Raw genomic sequence first — 19,130 nt, 5'->3', positions numbered from 1 at the left:
TGTCTGGCTCCTGGGCTGGGAAGGCAGACAGACAGTAGTCACCGGAACACACTTCATACCTCACTGGCTGCATGTACTGTATGTGTGTGTGGACCGGACTCCTCTGTCAAAACACACCTCAGTCACCAATGAACCCTGAAGAGGCCCATTCTGACAACCAATACAGAGACAAGAGCTGCTGCTAGTAACCTATCATTTGCCAGACATTCCAGAAATGCCCCAAATTCTGTTGGATTTAAATAACAGAAGCTTACCCTGTGAGATTACTGAATATTGTACCTTTATTTAACTAGGCAAGTCAGTTAAGAACAAATTCTTATTTTCAATGACAACCTAGGAACACTGGATTAACTGCCTGTTCAGAGGCAGAATGGCAGATTTGTACCTTGTCAGCTCAAGGGTTTGAACTTCCAACCTTCCGGTTACTAGTCCAACGCTCTAACCACTAGGCTACCCTAGGTTGTGTTACATGACCAGAGAAGTTGAAAAATAATCATTCAGAGCATCAAAGCTTTCAGTGCTCACTGTTCTGGCATCTTAAGTTATGGTGGCTGAACCCTGTCATACTCAGGTTCCATCCATTCAACCCTGGTTGTCAAGATATTTTACAGAGAACTCCAATACCTTTTGTGTGTTGTATAGCAATTACCTCATACATTACGTAAACAACGGGTGGAGTTGCAAGTGCAAAGCTATACAGAACCATTACAGCATCAGATCTCGCCTGAACAGCTGTTTGAGGAGTGGCTCCTCTTTTGTACTAAGAGACTGGTGAAAGTCAGCAGAACAATGGCAGCAACACAGTAAAGCAGAGACAAATCCCTTCTCTACATAAAACTCAACCTGCGCTGTGCTGCGCTGCTCTGGAGGAAACACCATACACACCTGCGGTTTTAGTGCCCTGCGCTACAAAAAAAGACTTCCAGTACATCACGTCAAACTTTCTTTGAATCTTTTAGTACGTGTGTTTCTAAAATGTGTCAAGACATCACATTACATGAATGGCTGTCTATAGTCCATCTCTCTGTAATAAACTTGTGTCTCCTTAATAACATATGAATATGTAAACAACTCATGAAACATCAACTCGTTTTCTGTCGACTAAACATTCCCTTGTTTCTTCAATGTTAATTAATCTAACCTAAGGTGGTAGACTGTCAGTCACCTTCATAGCTGCAGCGGGGTTATTCTGCCACATTATGCAGGCTATGTGTTAATTACTGCACATACTCTCCATATCTGTCCGGTGGTTTGACAAATCTGCCACGAGAAGTCATTGGCACTGGAGTCTGTGGTGCTGTGACAGGAGGGGTGTCAGCATCTGAAACAAGTAAGTGCAACTCTGTGTCACACTCTGGGTGTTCCTCTACACCTTTTGGAGAAGTCTCTGGAGCAGGGAATACAGGAGGGGACTAAGCACACATCCTGGAGGGGCCCCCGTGTTAAGGCTCAGCGTGGCGGAAGTGTTATTTCCTACCCTCACCGGCTGGGGCCGTCCCATCAGGAAGGTCCTAGCAAGATTTCTTCTATGTGTCCATGTCTGTGTTCCATTTCTTGGAAGCGGTAACTCTAGCCTCCAAGACAGCTTCTACCCCCAAGCCATAAAACTTCTAAATAGCCATAAGGCTGCTAAATAGTTCATTAATGGTTACCTGAACTATCTGCACTGACTCTATGCACACTCACAAGACTATATATACACACCATATACACAGTCACACACACACGAGACTGACACTCTCACACAAAACCCACACTCACATAACACACACACGCATACCAACAACACAAACACACATACACACACACTTTTACACTCATCATATGCTGCTGCTCTTTTTTTACAATTATTATCTATCCTGATGCCTAGTCACTTTACTCTGCCTGCATGTACATATCTACCTCAAATTCCTCATACACCTACCTGCACATTGATCTGGTACTGGTACTACCTGTTTATAGCTCAATTGTTGTGTGTTTTACTCCTCTGGTGTTACTATTTTTGTTTATTTTGTATATATATATTAATCTGCATTGTTGGGAAGGGCTCATTAGCAAGCATTTCACAGTTAAAGCTGCAATACGTAACTTTTTGGGAGACCCAACCAAATTCACACAGAAATGTTAGTTATAGATCTGTCATTCTCATTGAAAACAAGTCTACGAAGCGTTAGATCTGTTCTACTTGTGCTATTTCTATGCTTCCCGGTCTTAAGTTAGGTTTTTACGTATTTTAGTTTCAGTTTTGTACACCAACTTCAAACAGCTGAAAATACAATATTTTTGTTTATGGAAAAAATATTTCACAGCAGTTTAGATTGATTATAATGATTATCTTCACAATACTTGCTTGATTTGTCACATAAACTGAAATTAGGCAAACAATTCGAATTTTAGCAACCAGGAAATATCTTTAAGTCTCCACCCTTTGATTTGGTGCATGTGACAAATCAAATTTGATTGATTGATTTGAGGAAAGTGGTGCATCAGTCTGTATGTGCAACTGCTGCAGGGCACAGATACTGGGCTTTCTCTGCTTTCTCACACTGCTGGTAATGAAGTTGTGCTCTAATAGCCCTCCCTTTCTCTATCACCCCTTTCTTTCGAATATGGACACTAATGAGCTTTTCTTACTCTCACACCCTTGCTGTGCTCTCTCTTTTCTCTATGTAGTATACAACCACCAATTACTAACCTCTGTCTTCCTTCTCCTCCTCTTCTCCCTGTTATACCCTCCTCGCCTAGTCTCTCTTACTTCCACTTCCTTATAGTCTTGATTTTTGGCTGCATAAATATGGGATATGTTAAATAATCAAATCCTTCAAACTTTAATTTCAGTGTGCTGTGCAATAGGATTCTCCAGACCCCAGGGCTAAACTGTCTGATCTAATTCTTATCCAACCCACTCCTGGAGAGAGGTAACAAAAAAGCAGTGGTTCTGTTTGAGAAATAGAAGCTTGCCAGCTCACCTTGGAAAGCTTCTATTTCTCAAACAGAACCACTGGTTGGAAGGAAGGGAAAGTAGGAGAGACTAGGCAAGGAGGGTATAACGGGCGAGGAATTTACCACATTAGTCTCCGTCTTCATTAATAAGTGCATCGACGACGTGGTCCCCACAGTGACCGTACGTACATATCCTAACCAGAAGCCATGGATTAAAGGCAAAATCCACATTGAGCTAAAGGCTAGAGTGAAGCTTTCAAGGAGCGAGACACAAATCTAGAAGCTTATAAGAAGTTCCGCAACGCCCTCTGAAGAACCTTCATTTTTCAAGTAGACCACTTGAGTCCCTGTACCCAAGAACACCAAGTTAACCTGTCTAAGTGACTATCGCCCCGTAGCACTAACATCTGCATCCCTGAAATGCATTGAAAGGCTGGTCATGGCTCACATCAACACCATCATCCCAGACACCCTGGACCCACTCCAATTCTCATACCGTCCCAACAGATCCACATATGATGCAATCACTATTGCACTCCACAATGCTCTTTCCCACCTGGACAAAAGGAACACCTAAGTGAGAATGCTGTTCATTGACTACAGCTCAGTGTTCAACACCATAGTGCCCTACAAGCTCATCACTAAACTAAGTATCTGGGATTAATCACCTCCCTCTGCAATTGGGTACTGGACTTTTTGATGGGCCACGCCCAGGTGGTGAGGGTATGCAACAACACATTCACCACGCTGACACTCAACACAGGTGCCCTTCAGGGGTGCGTGCTTAGCCCCCTCCTGTACTCCCTGTTCACCCACAACTGTGTGATCACACACGACTCCAACACCATCATTAAGTTTGCTGACGAAACGACAGTGAAAGGCCTGATCACCGACAACAATGAGACAGCCTACAGGGAATCGATGGGTCTGTAGTGGGCACGATCGAGAGCTTCAAGTTCCTCGGTGTCCGCATCACTAAGGACCTTTCATGGTTCAAACACACCAACACAGTTGTGAAGAGGGCACAACCATGCCTCTTCCCCCTCAGGAGGCTGAAAGAATTTGGCATGGGCCCTCAGATCCTGAAAAAGTTCTACAGCTGCACCATCGAGAGCATCTTGAATGGTTGCATCACCGCTTGGTATGGCAACTGACAGGGCTCTACAGAGGGTAGTGCGTACGGCCAATTACATCACTGAGGCCAAGCTCCCTGTCATCCAGGACCTCCATAACAGGCAGTGTCAAAGGAAGGCCCTAAAAATTGTCAAAGACTCTAGCCACCCAAGTCAGTCTGTTCCCTGTGCTACCGCACGGTAATTGGTACCAGAGAGCCAAGTCTGGGGCAAAAAGGCTTCTGAACAGCTTCTACCCCAAAGCCATAACACTGCTGAACAGTTAATTAAACGGCTACCCAGACTTTCTGCTTTTCTCTCCCACCTACATGTACATAGTACTTCAATCAATCACCTAATCAAACCTACATGTACATATTACCTCAATGAATCACCCCAACTACCTCGTAACCCAGTACACTGACTTGGTACCAGTACTCCTTGTTTATAGCCTGTATATAGCCTTGTTATTGTTATTTTATTGTGTTTCTATTTTCTTTTTATCTATTTGTTAATTTTCTACTTTTTAACTGCATTTTTGGGAAAGGGCTCGTAAAGTAAGCATTTCACGTTAAAGTCTATACTTGTTGTATTCAGCTCATGTGACAAATAAAAGTGTCTTTGATTTGATTTGAAAGAACCACAAACACAGGGTTCTGAGCAAAGTAAGTTCAGACATTACACTGCAAAAATATACTGGGTTAAAAACAACCCAACCTTAACATGTGATAACCACAGAACAGAAGAACTGGGATGACATTTACTCTCCCGGGAAGCCAAAAAGGACTATCTTAATGGCTTACACAAGTGTCCTAAGCCACGCCTCCATAACCCAGCATCAAAAACCCAGCATCAATATCCCAGCAGTTTTGTAAAGAAAATAACCCATAAGCGACCCAATGCCTGCAACCCAGCAACACATAATTTATTTTAGTGTAGTGTGACTGGAGGAGTGGAGACAACAGTGAGTTGTTGTGGCCTGTGGAGCTCTTATGTATAGTACAAGGTCATCAAGGCCTGTTTCCAAAACCAGATGCCTCAAACTATTGTTGTCCTCCAGTGTGGGAGTCTACGACATAATATGCCCATAGCTGATTCAGGTAAGTAAGAGTTGGAAAATGAGTATTTTCAATGGTCAATAAACTCATGAAATACAACATTCATCCTGGTGTTCAGGGTAAGCAGCTGATTCTGAGTGACTAACATCAACAATACATATTTCAACACTGAGAGTATTTGTGTACTCAGAGCGCTGTGGTTCTGGATGGGGGTGATGAGAGGACTGTAGTCTAGTCGCCCCTCTCTCTGGTGGACAGTTTCCCCTGTCTTTTGTGTGTACCTTTCGTCGGTGAGTAGAAAGCAGAGCCGCTCACACACAATACTGTTAATTGAACCTCTTCAGAGAGGGCGCAGCCATGTGTGTCAACAGTTAATGACAGAGGAGGGAAAACACGAGTGTGGATAATAAAAGAGTCAGGAGAGAGAAAGGGGAGCCATGTCTGTCTGTTGACAGGACCAATAATAACACAATGTCTGAGGGGCTGTTTAGAATCAAGGTATATAGAGTTAGTACACAGACATACAGGTGTAGAATTAATTTGATCACCCTGTTGCAGGAGAACTTTCCTGCAATGGAAAAACATTTTATTTTATTTATTTTGTCTTTTTTTTTGTGTGTGTTTTTTTTTGGGGGGGGGGACATTTAAATGTGTAGTGTATTTTAGGTTGAACCTTTTACTGCAGTGAGCTAAATCAGGGTCACACTGAGTGTTTCTTGGTAGTCTTAAACAAATCTACTTTGAAACAAAAGTATACACCTCACACACATGGTTATGTGTATAAGACACCTGTACCACATCAGATATAGAGTTGAAATGTATTACATTTTGAGTTTGCATCCCAATATTACACTTTATATCGATCGCAGAAGACTGAAATAACAAAACCGTTTGACATAGAAAAAAGATTATGTTTAATAATTATGAAATTATGAAAAATATGAATAACATTCCACCCACCCATGAAGCCACTGGGTCATTTGACTGCAGGAAAGGGCAAAAAAGGCTTCTGAAATTGTTCATTTCCACTTTGAAATTACAACAAACGTACCAACCCTTAGATAAATGTCCATAATGTCCATAATCCACATAATAATTGACATTTCCTGTTGCTGCAGGATTATTTTCCTGCTGTAGCAAACTGGCTCAAACTAAGATCCTACATCTATATTGTCTGCGATGTGTTGCTCATCCACCAAGATAGATAATACATCACCTTAGAGACCTACTGTAATACAGTGTTTACAGAGAGCAGGATCAAACTGAAACTTCCACTCACCTAAAATAAATATGCCCAGATATGCAGCCATGGCGGATGTCAGTCGAATTTGACAGAAGGCCATCCGGAAGGCTGAAACACAGAGTAGGAGAGAGTATGTGTGAATAAGACAAAATATACCTGGTCTTTTTGGTCTTCAATGTCATAATATCATAATACACAATGATCCTCTATTGAAACGCTGGAGGGCCCAACTATTTATATCAATAAATCCATTAGGAAATGTGTGTATGTGCTGCTGACCCTAACACACTGGACCTCAGGGGGTCAGGGGTGCCTCTGTGACCGTGTCGTGACACTGTGGAGAGAAAGGAGTTGTGTGTGCACAGTCTCCACAAACACAGCTCTAAGGACTGAATGTGACCGAGCATGTTCCCTACAGATCTGCGCGTGGGAACACAGATTACAGATGTCCAACTATTCTAATCTGACTTGGCTCAAACAAATTAAAGTTGTTGTCAAATAGTACTACATCCTACCAAGTGACAATAGTACAATTTCTAATACTTTTTTCAATATGCGTTAACATGGCAAATATTTTTTTAACATAATCCCACCAGCAATCCTTCAAACAAACCTTCAATACAGAACACTGTACATTTGCATCTGTAACAGATAAACATGTACTAGTAGTGAGGCCGAGGGATGCCGGTACCACACAGTGATGTCATATCCATTGTACAGGGATAGCTAACTCCCCGTGCTGCTGTTCTCATATGGCCAATGACCAAACCTGCATGGCTCCTCTATAATGCAGAATAACAAGAGAAAAATGTTACAATCCCAATCAAATAAAAAACTCTGCAGTGTTACAATCCCAATAAACTCAGCAAGCTGAGTATTGACAAGTAGAGCGGGGAAAAGTTAAAGAAAACAACAAGCGGCTATTGCACTGCGGAGAACCCTATCACTGCTTGGTTCCCAACCTACAGCAGCCTGGGGATAGAGGGGCTGGGGGCTGGCTGGCTGGTGGGTCTCTCTGTGGGTATAAACCCTTGAGAGGATCAGGGCCCCTCACTGCAGCCACTCTACTTTGCTGAAGAGTGTCCAACACTGGGACAGGACAGCTCTGCATCATAATGCCACTACCACAGTTTCCCACCAACATAAAACAACCACAGGGAGAACAGTTAAGAGCAAATTAAGTGATTTTAACACAGCAGACAGTTTTCCACAGAAACAAGACAACATGCCACACAAACCTGACAGTTTACCACAGAAACCAGACAACATGCCACAGAAACCTGACAGTTTACCACAGAAACAAGACAACATGCCACAGAAACCTGACAGTTTACCACAGAAACCAGACAACATGCCACAGAAACCTGACAGTTTATCACAGAAACAAGACAACATGCCACAGAAACCTGACTGTTTACCACAGAAACAAGACAACATGCCACAGAAACCTGACTGTTTACCACAGAAACCAGACAACATGCCACAGAAACCTGACAGTTTACCACAGAAACAAGACAACATGCCACAGAAACCTGACAGTTTACCACAGAAACAAGACAACATGCCACAGAAACCTGACAGTTTACCACAGAAACAAGACAACATGCCACAGAAACCTGACAGTTTACCAGACACACTTATCTACCGCAGAATGCCAATTCAGTATCTCACAAAGTTACATCTAACATAAAGTACAACAAATTCACCATAATGAAAATATAATAACATAAATCTCTGATATTATGTGTTTACAAAAATGGAGTGCCTGTATGCAAAAAAAGACTCAAATATAGTTTTTTTTAAAAAGTGCAACACACTAGCAGACCTGACAAAGTTCTCAAACCTTAGGTCTGGGAATTACCAGGGACCTCACGATACCATATTATCATGATACTTAGGTGCCGATATATGTATTGCGATTCGATACTGCGATTTTATTGAAATTTGATGTTCCAAGCATATTGCTCACTATATGCCTGCTGCAGAGAGACAAGAGAGACCATGAGAAAGTGTGTTTTGATCGGTCCTGGAAATAAAAGAGCAAAAAATATTGTCTCACTATTTAAAAAAAGATGGAGAGCAAGCTATAGGATGAAAAATACAGCAGGTACAGCCGACTAGCGCTACCTAGCAAAAACAAATTGGAGTCAAAGTATCAATATAATATCATCCAAAATAATATTGCGATATGTAACTTTATCGATTTATTCCCCCAACACTATCAAACCTGTTCAGACAAACAATCCGACACAACATCTGTTAGGTCCAACTTCTGAAAAGTGATGTATCTATACAGAGTAATAGCATAAATAAGATCTAAGTACTCACACAGCCACGCAAGTAAACTCAGTCCTCTCTGTGGTGAGAAGCTTTCTGCAGGCTGGTTCACTTTTAGTGTGCGTGCGTGTGTGTGTGTGTCTGTGCGCGCAGTGTGGACAGCGATTCTTATTCAAATTCAGCTGTCACTCTGAGAGCCACTGTGTGAAAGGGGAAATGGTCTCTAGGCAGGCGGAATGTACTGCCCCACTTTTTTGTGTGTGTGTGTGGGGTGAGGGGGGGGGGGGGTTGAGTTGGGATGGAGGGGAGGAAGGAGGGAAGGAGAGAGGGAGGGAGGGGTTGGGGTGCTGTGTTGGCTGTCCCTGGGCCGTCGGTGCAGGGACACCCCCTCCCTGCTCCCGGAGAGGGGAGCATCCAAACTGACCACCAGAGAGACGACACAGGACCTCCGGTCCAGGGAAAAATAACCTGCTGAGTTTGTGGCATAAGTACTTCCTGTTGCAGACAGGGTTGTCCCTGTGCACTACATGATGTAGGAATTACAGCTTAACTAACTAAGAAGTTGAAATGAGGAGAGAAAATAAAAACATGCTCTATATTTTCATTGGATGAAATAAGAAGATAAGGTTGAACTGTGTTACTTTAGCATAATGTGGCACAACAACTTTAAGTTGATACAGTAAGTCTCGATCAATAGGACATACAGTAGTTGACTAAACTCTGACAAAGTCAGAGAAACTATGGTTTTCAATAACATGAAATCCTAGTTCCAGGTGGGAGGGACTCTCATATATCATGCCTAACCCTTTAACTGTCTCATCTTCATAAACATGTCGAACATTAAATTACTATTACTAACAACTCAAATAAGAACTTCCAATATTTTTGTTAAACTTTATGTTTATTTGGGGACTAACAGAGCTCTACCAGGCTGTTGAGAAGTCAAAAGAGGGTCATACAAGCAATGCCATATTAGAATGGCAATTTGCATTATATTTTTGTTCTTCTCAATAATACTACAAAAATTACTTTAGGTCTGCTTCAATGGCTTTTTTTAGGTAGGTAAGCATCATTAAATGAGTAGTTATGATAATTGTGCACATCCAAACATTAATATTCAATTACATTGAAATTAATATGTTTAGTGTTTATAGTGCAATGTCTATCAAAATGGTTTTCTTAAATTTCAAATTATCCAGGTTCTTCCACCATCTTTCCCACATATTCAGACTGCATTTTTAGATACTAAATTACAAAGTGGCGTGTCACGTTCTGACCTTTATTTCCTTTGTTTTGTATTTATTTAGTATGGTCAGGGCGTGAGTTGGGTGGGCAGTCTATGTTTGTTTTTCTATCATTTGGGTATTTCTATGTTTCGGCCTAGTATGGTTCTCAATCAGAGGCAGGTGTCATTAGTTGTCTCTGATTGAGAATCATACTTAGGTAGCCTGGGTGTCACTGTGTGTTTGTGGGTGATTGTTCCTGTCTCTGTGTTTTGCACCAGATAGGACTGTTTAGGGTTTCACATGTTTCTTGTTTTTTGTAATCAGTTGTTCATGTGTATGTTTACATATTAAAAGAACCATGGACACTTACCACGCCGCATATTGGTCCTCTGACCCTTTTCGCCTCTCCTCTTCGGAAGAAGAGGAGGAAATCCCTGACATGGCGTCTTTAATTACTGTTATAGGCGTTCTTTTATAGGCAAACTTAAAGGCCCTTCTGAATATTGATTAAATGACTCCATGGGTCAATTTATGTCGCCTAATATAGTGTGGTTTCAACAATTCAACCCTATTTTTCACCAAAATATTTTTTTTTATAGAAAATATACATACCATATTAGTTCACCATACTTGTCACTGACATATCAACCCCCTGGATGAGCACATTTAAAATATATATTGCTTTTTATCCTTTTTACATTTTAAATATTTATTTTCATATTTCTACTCTTCAATGTCTCTACTAACAGGAAATGTGCAATATTTATGTCACGCCTTGGTCTTAGTATTTTGTGTTTTCTTTAATTATTTGGTCAGGCCAGGGTGTGACATGGGTTATTGTGGTGTGTTTTTGTCTTAGGGGTTTTGTGGGGTGTCTACGTAGTCTATGGCTGCCTGAGGCGGTTCTCAATCAGAGTCAGGTGATTATCGTTGTCTCTGATTGGGAACCATATTTAGGCAGCCATATTCTGTGAGTGTTTTTGTGGGTGATTGTTCCTGTCTTTGTGTTTGCACTAGATAGGGCTGTTTCGGTTTTCATAATTTTTTGTAGTTTCGGCATGTATAGTTTTTCCTTCATTAAAATATATCATGAATCATCATCACGCTGCATTTTGGTCCGATCCTTGTTCCACCTCTTCGTCAGAGGAGGAGATAGAAGAGAGCCGTTACAATTTATCCATCACCAACTGAATTCCTGCCGTTTATCCCATATCTTTGGTGACTGATTTGGAGTTTTCTTACAGACCTCTGAGTGGGCAAAGTCAGAGTGCCACAACACTGAACTGCAGCAACCCAAAACGATGGATACAAATTATGTTAATTGCTGCAGGAGGGCTGGGGGAGTTGACCAATCAAGTTAAGGTGAAGATTTGTTTTCATATCTACTTCTAACTCCATTGCCAAACATGCTCTACCAGCCGGTTGAGGGCTAAAGCAGTGGTCACCAACCTTTTCTGAGTCAAGATCACTTTCTGAGTCCAAATGCAAGCTGAGATAACCGCTCAGATTTGGTATTTTATATGACTTAAAAAACGTAAGTCTGTGCAACATTACCCTTTTAAAAACAGTTCTGTAGCAATGAGGTTTGTGCAGTAGGCTAGGCTATAGGCCCAATACATTATCACCGCATATTAGCTTTACTTGAATTGCTCTGCCAATCCATTGTTGTTCGGACCATTAAAAAAAAAATTATATAAACATTTTGAGGTAGACGATATGATCACACCGGTAATAGATCAATTGTTGTATTACTTGTGAGGCACAGCTGAGTGAGCATGCATTTATTTGTATTTTACTGGGCTGATGGATGCCTGCGCATCTGATGGTCAGTCTCAGTGGAGGGTTAGAGCAGCAGACTGAGGGTCCGCCTCTCAACGTCCCTCCGCTCCCCCTTTCCTCTGCTGATGCTGAGCAAAAAGGGACACCGTCTTCCAGCTGATGGCGAAACTGTAGTCGCACCGCACAAATCCATGTTGTTACTCCTATGAACAGAGAAGGTGAAATATTCCTCTGCTAATAATAACGGAGCAAGCCTATCGATACACTTTCCTACTCATTCATTACAGCTGAAGTGCTGGTTGCAGCACGAGTGGAAGTAGGGAAGAACAAACATGTTCATGACTTATAAAAGTGTTGAATAAAAAGTGCGGACAGCGCTGAGTAAGCACTTAAACATGAACTCACTGAGAACAACAGCAGCACATGGCTGTATTCATTGAAGGTTGATCTCAAGTCATGGTTTTAATGGTTTTGAAATCTCACAGTAATCAACTTTGCTGCGATCAACTTTGATCGCGATCAACCTGTTGGTGACCACTGGGTTAAAGGGTTAAACCTTTGTATGAGATGACAGTAAGGTTGTGTGTCAACCAGCCAAACCACAGAAACCACACAACGGAACAAAGCCGCCCTCACATTCACTGCTCTGTGGTTACATGACCTTTGACCCTCTCTATGAAAGGGCACTGAGATGGAGTCCGATGCGGGGCAACCGCAGCAGATTCAGAACCTGAGGAAAAGTGATTTTATAAGCATGTCGCTATGGTCTGATCTTGATCTTGCATGTGTTTTTTTTTGTGCCAAAAAGTGGATGTGTGTGTGTGTTGACATTGAGAACATAATGGTAACCCGATCTAGTCCCAATCAAGACAGAGATGTCTATAGCTCACCTGTTTACAGACTCGTGGGGAGAGGATAACATAGCCAACTACATCCTCTCTGTGAATCAAAATGCCAATTCAATGGCTCCACAGAGGAGCTCTCCAATTTGAATAAAAGAGCAATACATGACCTCCTTCATCCTTCCGTCAAAATAGGTATTGAAAGACATCCATCCTAAGGGTGGTGGTGGTACAGTAAAGCACAGCGAACACACAGGTCAAAACCCCCTCAACACTAGATTCTTTCTGCTAGCCTTTTATCCTGAACTTCCAAGAACATGTCCAGGCCTCTGGCCTAGACTACAGTTGAGTGAAAAACACGGAGGGTCTTAAAGTAACTGTCCAGTTTTTCCAGATTTCTATGAAATATTGCCTATAATTAATTGCAATATGAGTGAAATGTTTTCTATGAAGTATGTTAAAAAGCAGCTCTTCTGTGTTGGCATGGTGTGGGCGCACCCCAACAACAGAATACTGTGGGTGTATACCGGTCATTAAAAATATTCATGCGAGTAGACTGATTGGCCAGCTCGTCCTCCTCAGGTCTGTTTGAAATACAAGTTTTTAAGTGTTTTTTCTCAAATGTATGCTTTGAACAAAAATATGAGTCAACAGCATTATTTGGGTATGTTAACAGAATATGAACCTTAAAAAGTGACATTTTCACTGGACAGTTACTTAAATACAAATCCAGATAATACTGTCATAATTCAGTTCAGTTCAGTATACTCAGTGCACGCGCACACACACACACACTGACACACACACATATTTTAATAGGAGGGAGACATGCAGTTGGAACAGTGCTCACCGCTATGCCTCCCCAGTAAAAGTCAGATGAAAGATAAAGTAACCTGGGGACACTAGACAAAATAATCCCTGGCTTTCATATCCTAGAACACAATAATGATAAGCCGTGTGTGTGTGTGTGTGTGTGTGTGTGTGTGTGTGTGTGTGTGTGTGTGTGTGTGTGTGTGTCATGTAGACGGAATACCAGCTGTGTTTTCATGGACAAATAGTGCTTCAGAACAGTACTGAATTAAATGTACACATCATAATGAACTCGTTTCGATAGCAGCGGTGCATAGGCAACCATTCAATAACACATTTCTTTAAAGTTGCACGAAGCAGAAATCGCTCAGCCATTTCCTGGTTGCTAAAACCATAATAGTTATGTGGCAAAATAAGCTAGAATCATTGTACCATCTAAACCGCTGATAAATATATTTTCCATAAGCAAAAATATTGTATTTTCTGCTGTTTGAAGCTGTTGTACAAAACCAAAAGTAAAAAATGCAAAAACTAAACTTAAGAACAAGCATAGAAATAGCGCACATAGAACAGATCTACTGCTTCAAAGACTTGCTTTCAAGTAGAATGACAGACCTATATTTCAGTGTGAATTTGGTCAGGTCGCCCAAAAAGTTACATTTTGCCACTTTAACTGTCCTGAGTCAATGTTCACTGCGACATAATTCAAAGAAAGGTTAACACCTAAAATAACTAATTATGTCAGTCTGACTTATTTCTTATTAACTGACCATCTCGATAAATGACAAAGATGATCCATTCTGTATGCGGCCATCAGATCAAAAGTAAAAGGACAGGCAGAGGCAAAAGTAGTGACAGCAGGCCAAGTACGACAGAGATTGGCAACATCAGGTTGCTGCTCACTCACATTAGGTCATGATGGAAGTGTCTCTCTCTTTATAAAGGCACGTGACTCAGTGTGGCAACCTTCACAGACAACATGGTCCAAATTCAACGCTGAAACAACGTCAATGAAACATTAACAGTAAAGGAATAAAATGGTGAGTGATTAGGATCAGTGTTTAGTCTCTGGATGACCCTCAGGACATTTAAACACCTTTCCAGAGCTGACCTGAGACCTGCTATCTATCACTAACCCAAATACACTGCTGTGAGTCCTTGAACAAACTAGTAGCCTACAGATTGTATGTCATTGTTAACCTGTTTGTACTTAATGCACTTTGACTCTTTGTACTGTAAGTAAAACTATGACCAATAACCTGTCTAGATTCCCCCTGATCAAATAGACCTCTCCATACAGTACGGCTGGGAAGGAGACAGACCACCCAAAAGTGACATCCCCAACAGAAGGAATCAGTATAGCTATGTAATGATTAAAACCCCACTTCAAATACTTTATAATCCCCTGAGAACTTCAAACATACACTACTGGAAACACAGGAGCCTCTTCCCTGACAAGCTACATGACATAATCATATACCGTCTGCATGGCAACTTCTGTTGTGTCTTCAACAGGGTTACGATTAGAGCTGCGATTGATATATGACGATTTTCCTTCCAGAAATAAAAAGACGTCTCCAGGTTTAAATCCAGGATCATCTGAAATTGTCACGCCCTGACCATAGAGAGCCTTTGTTTCTCTATAGTATAGTAGGTCAGGGTGTGACTGGGGGGTATTCTAGTTTATATTTTCTATGTGGGGTTCTAGTTTAGTCTTTCTTTGTTGGTAATTTGTATGATTCCCAATTAGAGACAGCTGGTAATCGTTGTCTCTAATTGGGGATCATATTTAAGTACAATTTTTCCCACCTGTGTTTGTGGGATATTGTTTATGTGTAGTTGCATGTTAGCAATCCATTGTTGTCACGTTTTGTTTATTCTTTATTGTTTTGTTGTGTTGTGTGGTTCACTTACTTTAAATAAAAAAGATGTGTAACCCAGATCACGCACCAGATCTCCAGTACGCCTCCACAGCCCAGTACATCCTGTGCCGGCTCCACGCATCAGGCCTCCAGTGCGCCTTCCCAGTCTGGTACGTCCTGTGCCAGCTCCTCGCACCCACCCTGAAGTGCGTGTCACCAGTCCGTTGCTTCCCAGTCCAGAGCTTCCGGCAACGATTCCCAGTCCAGAGCTTCCGGCAACGATTCCCAGTCCAGAGCTTCCGGCTACGGTTCACAGTCCAGAGCTTCAGGCGACGTTTCACGTTTCAAATCCAACGACGGTCCACAGTCTGGAACCTCCTGAGACGGTCCACAGTCCGGAACCTCCTGAGACGGTCCATAGTCCGGAACCTTCTGAGACGGTCCACAGTCCGGAACCTCCTGTGACGGTCCATGGTCCGAAACCTCCTACGACAGTCCACGGTCCGGAACCTCCAGCTCCAAGGCCGGAGCCTTCCTCTGCATTGGGGCCCAGTCCAGGCACGGCGTTCAGTCCAGCTCCAAGGCCAGAGTCTTCCTCTGCGCCGATGTCCAGTCCAAACACGGAATCCAGTCCAGCTCCATGGCCAGAGCCCTCCTCTGCACCGAGGCTCAGTCCAGACACGGCGTCCAGTCCCGCTCCATGGCAGGAGTCTTCCTCTGCACCGATGTCCAGGCCAGGGCCAGTGTCCAGTCCTGCTCCATGGCAGGAGCCTTCCTCGGCATCGAGGTCCAGTCCAGGCACAGTGTTCAGCCTGGGTCCATGGCTGGATCCGCGGGATGAGCGGGTTCTTCGGCCCGCACCAGAGCCACCCCCGATGCTGGTGGATCCGCGGGATGAGCAAGTACTTCGCCCCACACCCGAGCCGCCACTGACACTAATCACCCCCACTACCCTCCCCATTTGGTTTCAGGTTTTGTGGCCGAAGTCCGCAACTTGGGGGGGGGGGGGGGTACTGTCATGCCCTGACCATAGAGAGCCTTTGTTTCTCTATGGTATAGTAGGTCAGGGCATGACTGGGGGGTATTCTAGTTTATATTTTCTATGTGGGGTTCTAGTTTAGTCTTTCTATGTTGGTGATTTGTATGACTCCCAATTAAAATCATCGTTGGTAATCGTTGTCTCTAATTGGGGATCATATTTAAGTAGCATTTTTCCCACCTGTGTTTGTGGGATATTGTTTATGTGTAGTTGCATGTTAGCACTCCATTGTCGTCATGTTTTGTTTATTCTTTATTGATTTGTTGCGTGGTTCACTTACTTTAAATAAAAAAGATGTGGAACCCAGATCACGCTGCACGTTGGTCCGAGTATGCTTCCAACGATCGTGACAGAAATATCTTTCTGTGCCGATCTCCGCAGTAGCCTAATTGGCCCAAGTCTTCAATGATGCAGACAGAGTGTATCTGTATGACAGACATACAACAACTTGTTTGTGTCCTTCCATTCCCCTTAACGGTAATGATCTGTATCAGATCCAGCGTCTCAATGCAAGCTAACTAGGCCGCTGCAGGTAAAGACAAGACCACCACTACCAAATACAGAATAAGTAATACAATATACAGTTAACTGCCAAAATAAAGGAAACACCAACATAAAGTGTCTTAAAAGCCAGAACAGCTTCAATGCACCTTGGCATAGATTCTACAAGTGTCTGCAACTCTATTGGAGAGCAGCGACACCGTTCTTCCACGAGAAATTCCATAATTTGGTGTATTGTTGATAGTGGTGGAAAACACTGTCTCAGGCACCACTCCAGAATCTCTCATAAGTGTTCAATTGGGTTGAGATCTGGTGACTGAGAAGGCCATGGCATATGGTTTACATTGTTTTCATGCTCATCAAGCCATTCAGTGACCACTCGTGTCCTGCGGATGGGGGTATTGTCATCCTATGGGGGCATAGCCATTGTCCTGCCTTCTAGCTCTCCACTTGGTCATTTTGTACATATATATTAGATTATGTAACATGTGCCCATCTCATTGATATGAAATGATTAAAGGTACACACGTTGTTTATAGTTACACACGTTGAACTAGGTCATTGGAAATATTTCTACGGCCACCGCGCGTCCTGCGTGTAATGGTCACATGGGCACGTGTTCCAACAGTTTCCAACATGTTTTTTTTTTTTGTTTTTTTACTGTTGCCTAGGTTTTACCTTGAACCCATTTGTATGTACATCATCCTTTATGACCACATGTACCTCTGGGATTAATTCAAAAGTGAATTGATTAGTTTCCACACCCACCATGCGTCATGTGTGTAATGGTCATATGAGGTGAAATGTGTGCATTCTGGGGAGTGAGCACTCATTCTGTTTGACCTGACTAAGATCTGTTTTGGATCGAAACGTAGTCAGTAAAGCAGTGAATTGGGAGCTGAAACAGTATGCGGCCCTTCCTGATCTTTACAGGCGGCATAGCCACGGTAGACAAAATAATGGCCTGCCCAGCATTTTCATACATGACCCTAAGAATGATGGGATGTTAAATGCTTAATTAACTCAGGAACCACACCTGTGTGGAAGCACTTGCTTTCAATATACTTTGTATCCCTCATTTACTCAAGTGTTTCCGATAGTTTGGCCGTTACCTGTACATTCTCCTATCTCTTTGTAATAATTTGTTGAGCTATGGCTCATTACAATGATAAATATTCAAGACATTTTCAAAGATGTGCTCTGTGTCTGGGCTGAAGTTGAGGGCACTTTAGGGACATGTAGCTTAAAGACTACTCTCTCTGACTTTCTGTCAAATGGATTATAACCGAAGTTGGTGAATTCTAAGTGTATGCACAACGCCATAGTGCATATCAGTTGTTCAGTCACCAAGAGAGAAGATAGTGAGACTTCATTTGCAGAACATCAGGGTGAGCAAATGTGTATTATTCTATTCATTTGCCTTTATTCAGAGTTACCAGAAGACAACTTGGAAAGCTGTCTTAGAAAGCTTACATGGGAGACAGGCAGAGTATTTTGACAGCTCCTTCACAAAGGGGTGTGGCCACAAGTTTGAATGGCTTCCCGTTATTAGTGAGATATATTTCAGACGCAATCAGGCATTTCCCTGGAGATTAGCATCAGCTCAGATCATCAGAGGATGTGCATGTGCGTGCGTCTGTGCGAGCATGTGTGTGTGCGAGTGTGACTTTACTGATAATTAAATGGATTTCCTGAAGATCCCTTTATCAAAGAGTTAAGATGACATATTCTGTGAAGACAGACTAGGCCTCAACTGTGAGTCATGTATTATTCCATCAGACAGCATTAATCACATGGTTTTGCCAAGGGTACATGACATTATTTGACAGACAGGGGCTTATCTTCAATTATCTCTTTACATTGTAGCTGAACAGCTGTCTGGAGTCACACTGTAAGCCGAACCAAAGCCAGATGTAATTGAGAGACTAATCACAAATACAAGTCCCATGTCCCATGTCAGGAGGAAACAAGGGGGTGATTTCAGTCAAGGAACATGATTAAGTTTGAATCACAACCCCAGAGAGAATCTCAAATATCAAAGACATATTGATACAGTGTTTTTGGGCTTTGAAAGGGGCCCCTCTCCAGACACTAGCTCCTCAGAGCAGAACAGGGCAACGGCTGAGGCAGCAGGCAGCAGGTGCTGACGGGCTGGGATGAGAGATGAGGCTGACGCCCTCCCAGGGCTGCTTGGGGCCAAGATTTGCAGATCTCTTGAACCCCTTAGGTTAGTGACACACACACAGCAGTGGGGCTAAATACCAACCAGGAGCTGATTAAACTTATACTAACTAAGCCCACAGACAGAGGCCATGGAAACCTTTCAGATGTTTAAACAGTTGCCTGGCTACCCAAACTCCTTGCTCCAACCAAACGCTACGCCACACCCATGGACGTTAGTGGCTTCTCTGCAACGAGTCTGTATCTGAGTACCTCTC

At 42.6% G+C, this 19,130-nt stretch overlaps 1 protein-coding gene across 1 annotated transcript in view; it reads right to left on the bottom strand.

Annotated features, from left to right (window-relative positions):
- Positions 1-19,130, bottom strand: part of lamb2l (laminin, beta 2-like) — a 57,378-nt gene that overhangs the window by 36,635 nt on the left and 1,613 nt on the right. The window contains exon 2 of the mRNA XM_031794163.1: positions 6,393-6,464. Within this exon, the coding sequence (XP_031650023.1) occupies positions 6,393-6,456 (64 nt within the window). The 5' untranslated portion in view covers positions 6,457-6,464. The remainder of the gene's footprint in view (positions 1-6,392; positions 6,465-19,130) is intronic.

This window comes from Oncorhynchus kisutch, linkage group LG17, assembly GCF_002021735.2.
Source record: "Oncorhynchus kisutch isolate 150728-3 linkage group LG17, Okis_V2, whole genome shotgun sequence".
Classification (NCBI taxonomy): Eukaryota; Metazoa; Chordata; class Actinopteri; order Salmoniformes; family Salmonidae; genus Oncorhynchus; species Oncorhynchus kisutch.
This window is presented reverse-complemented; position numbering and strand designations above follow the sequence as displayed.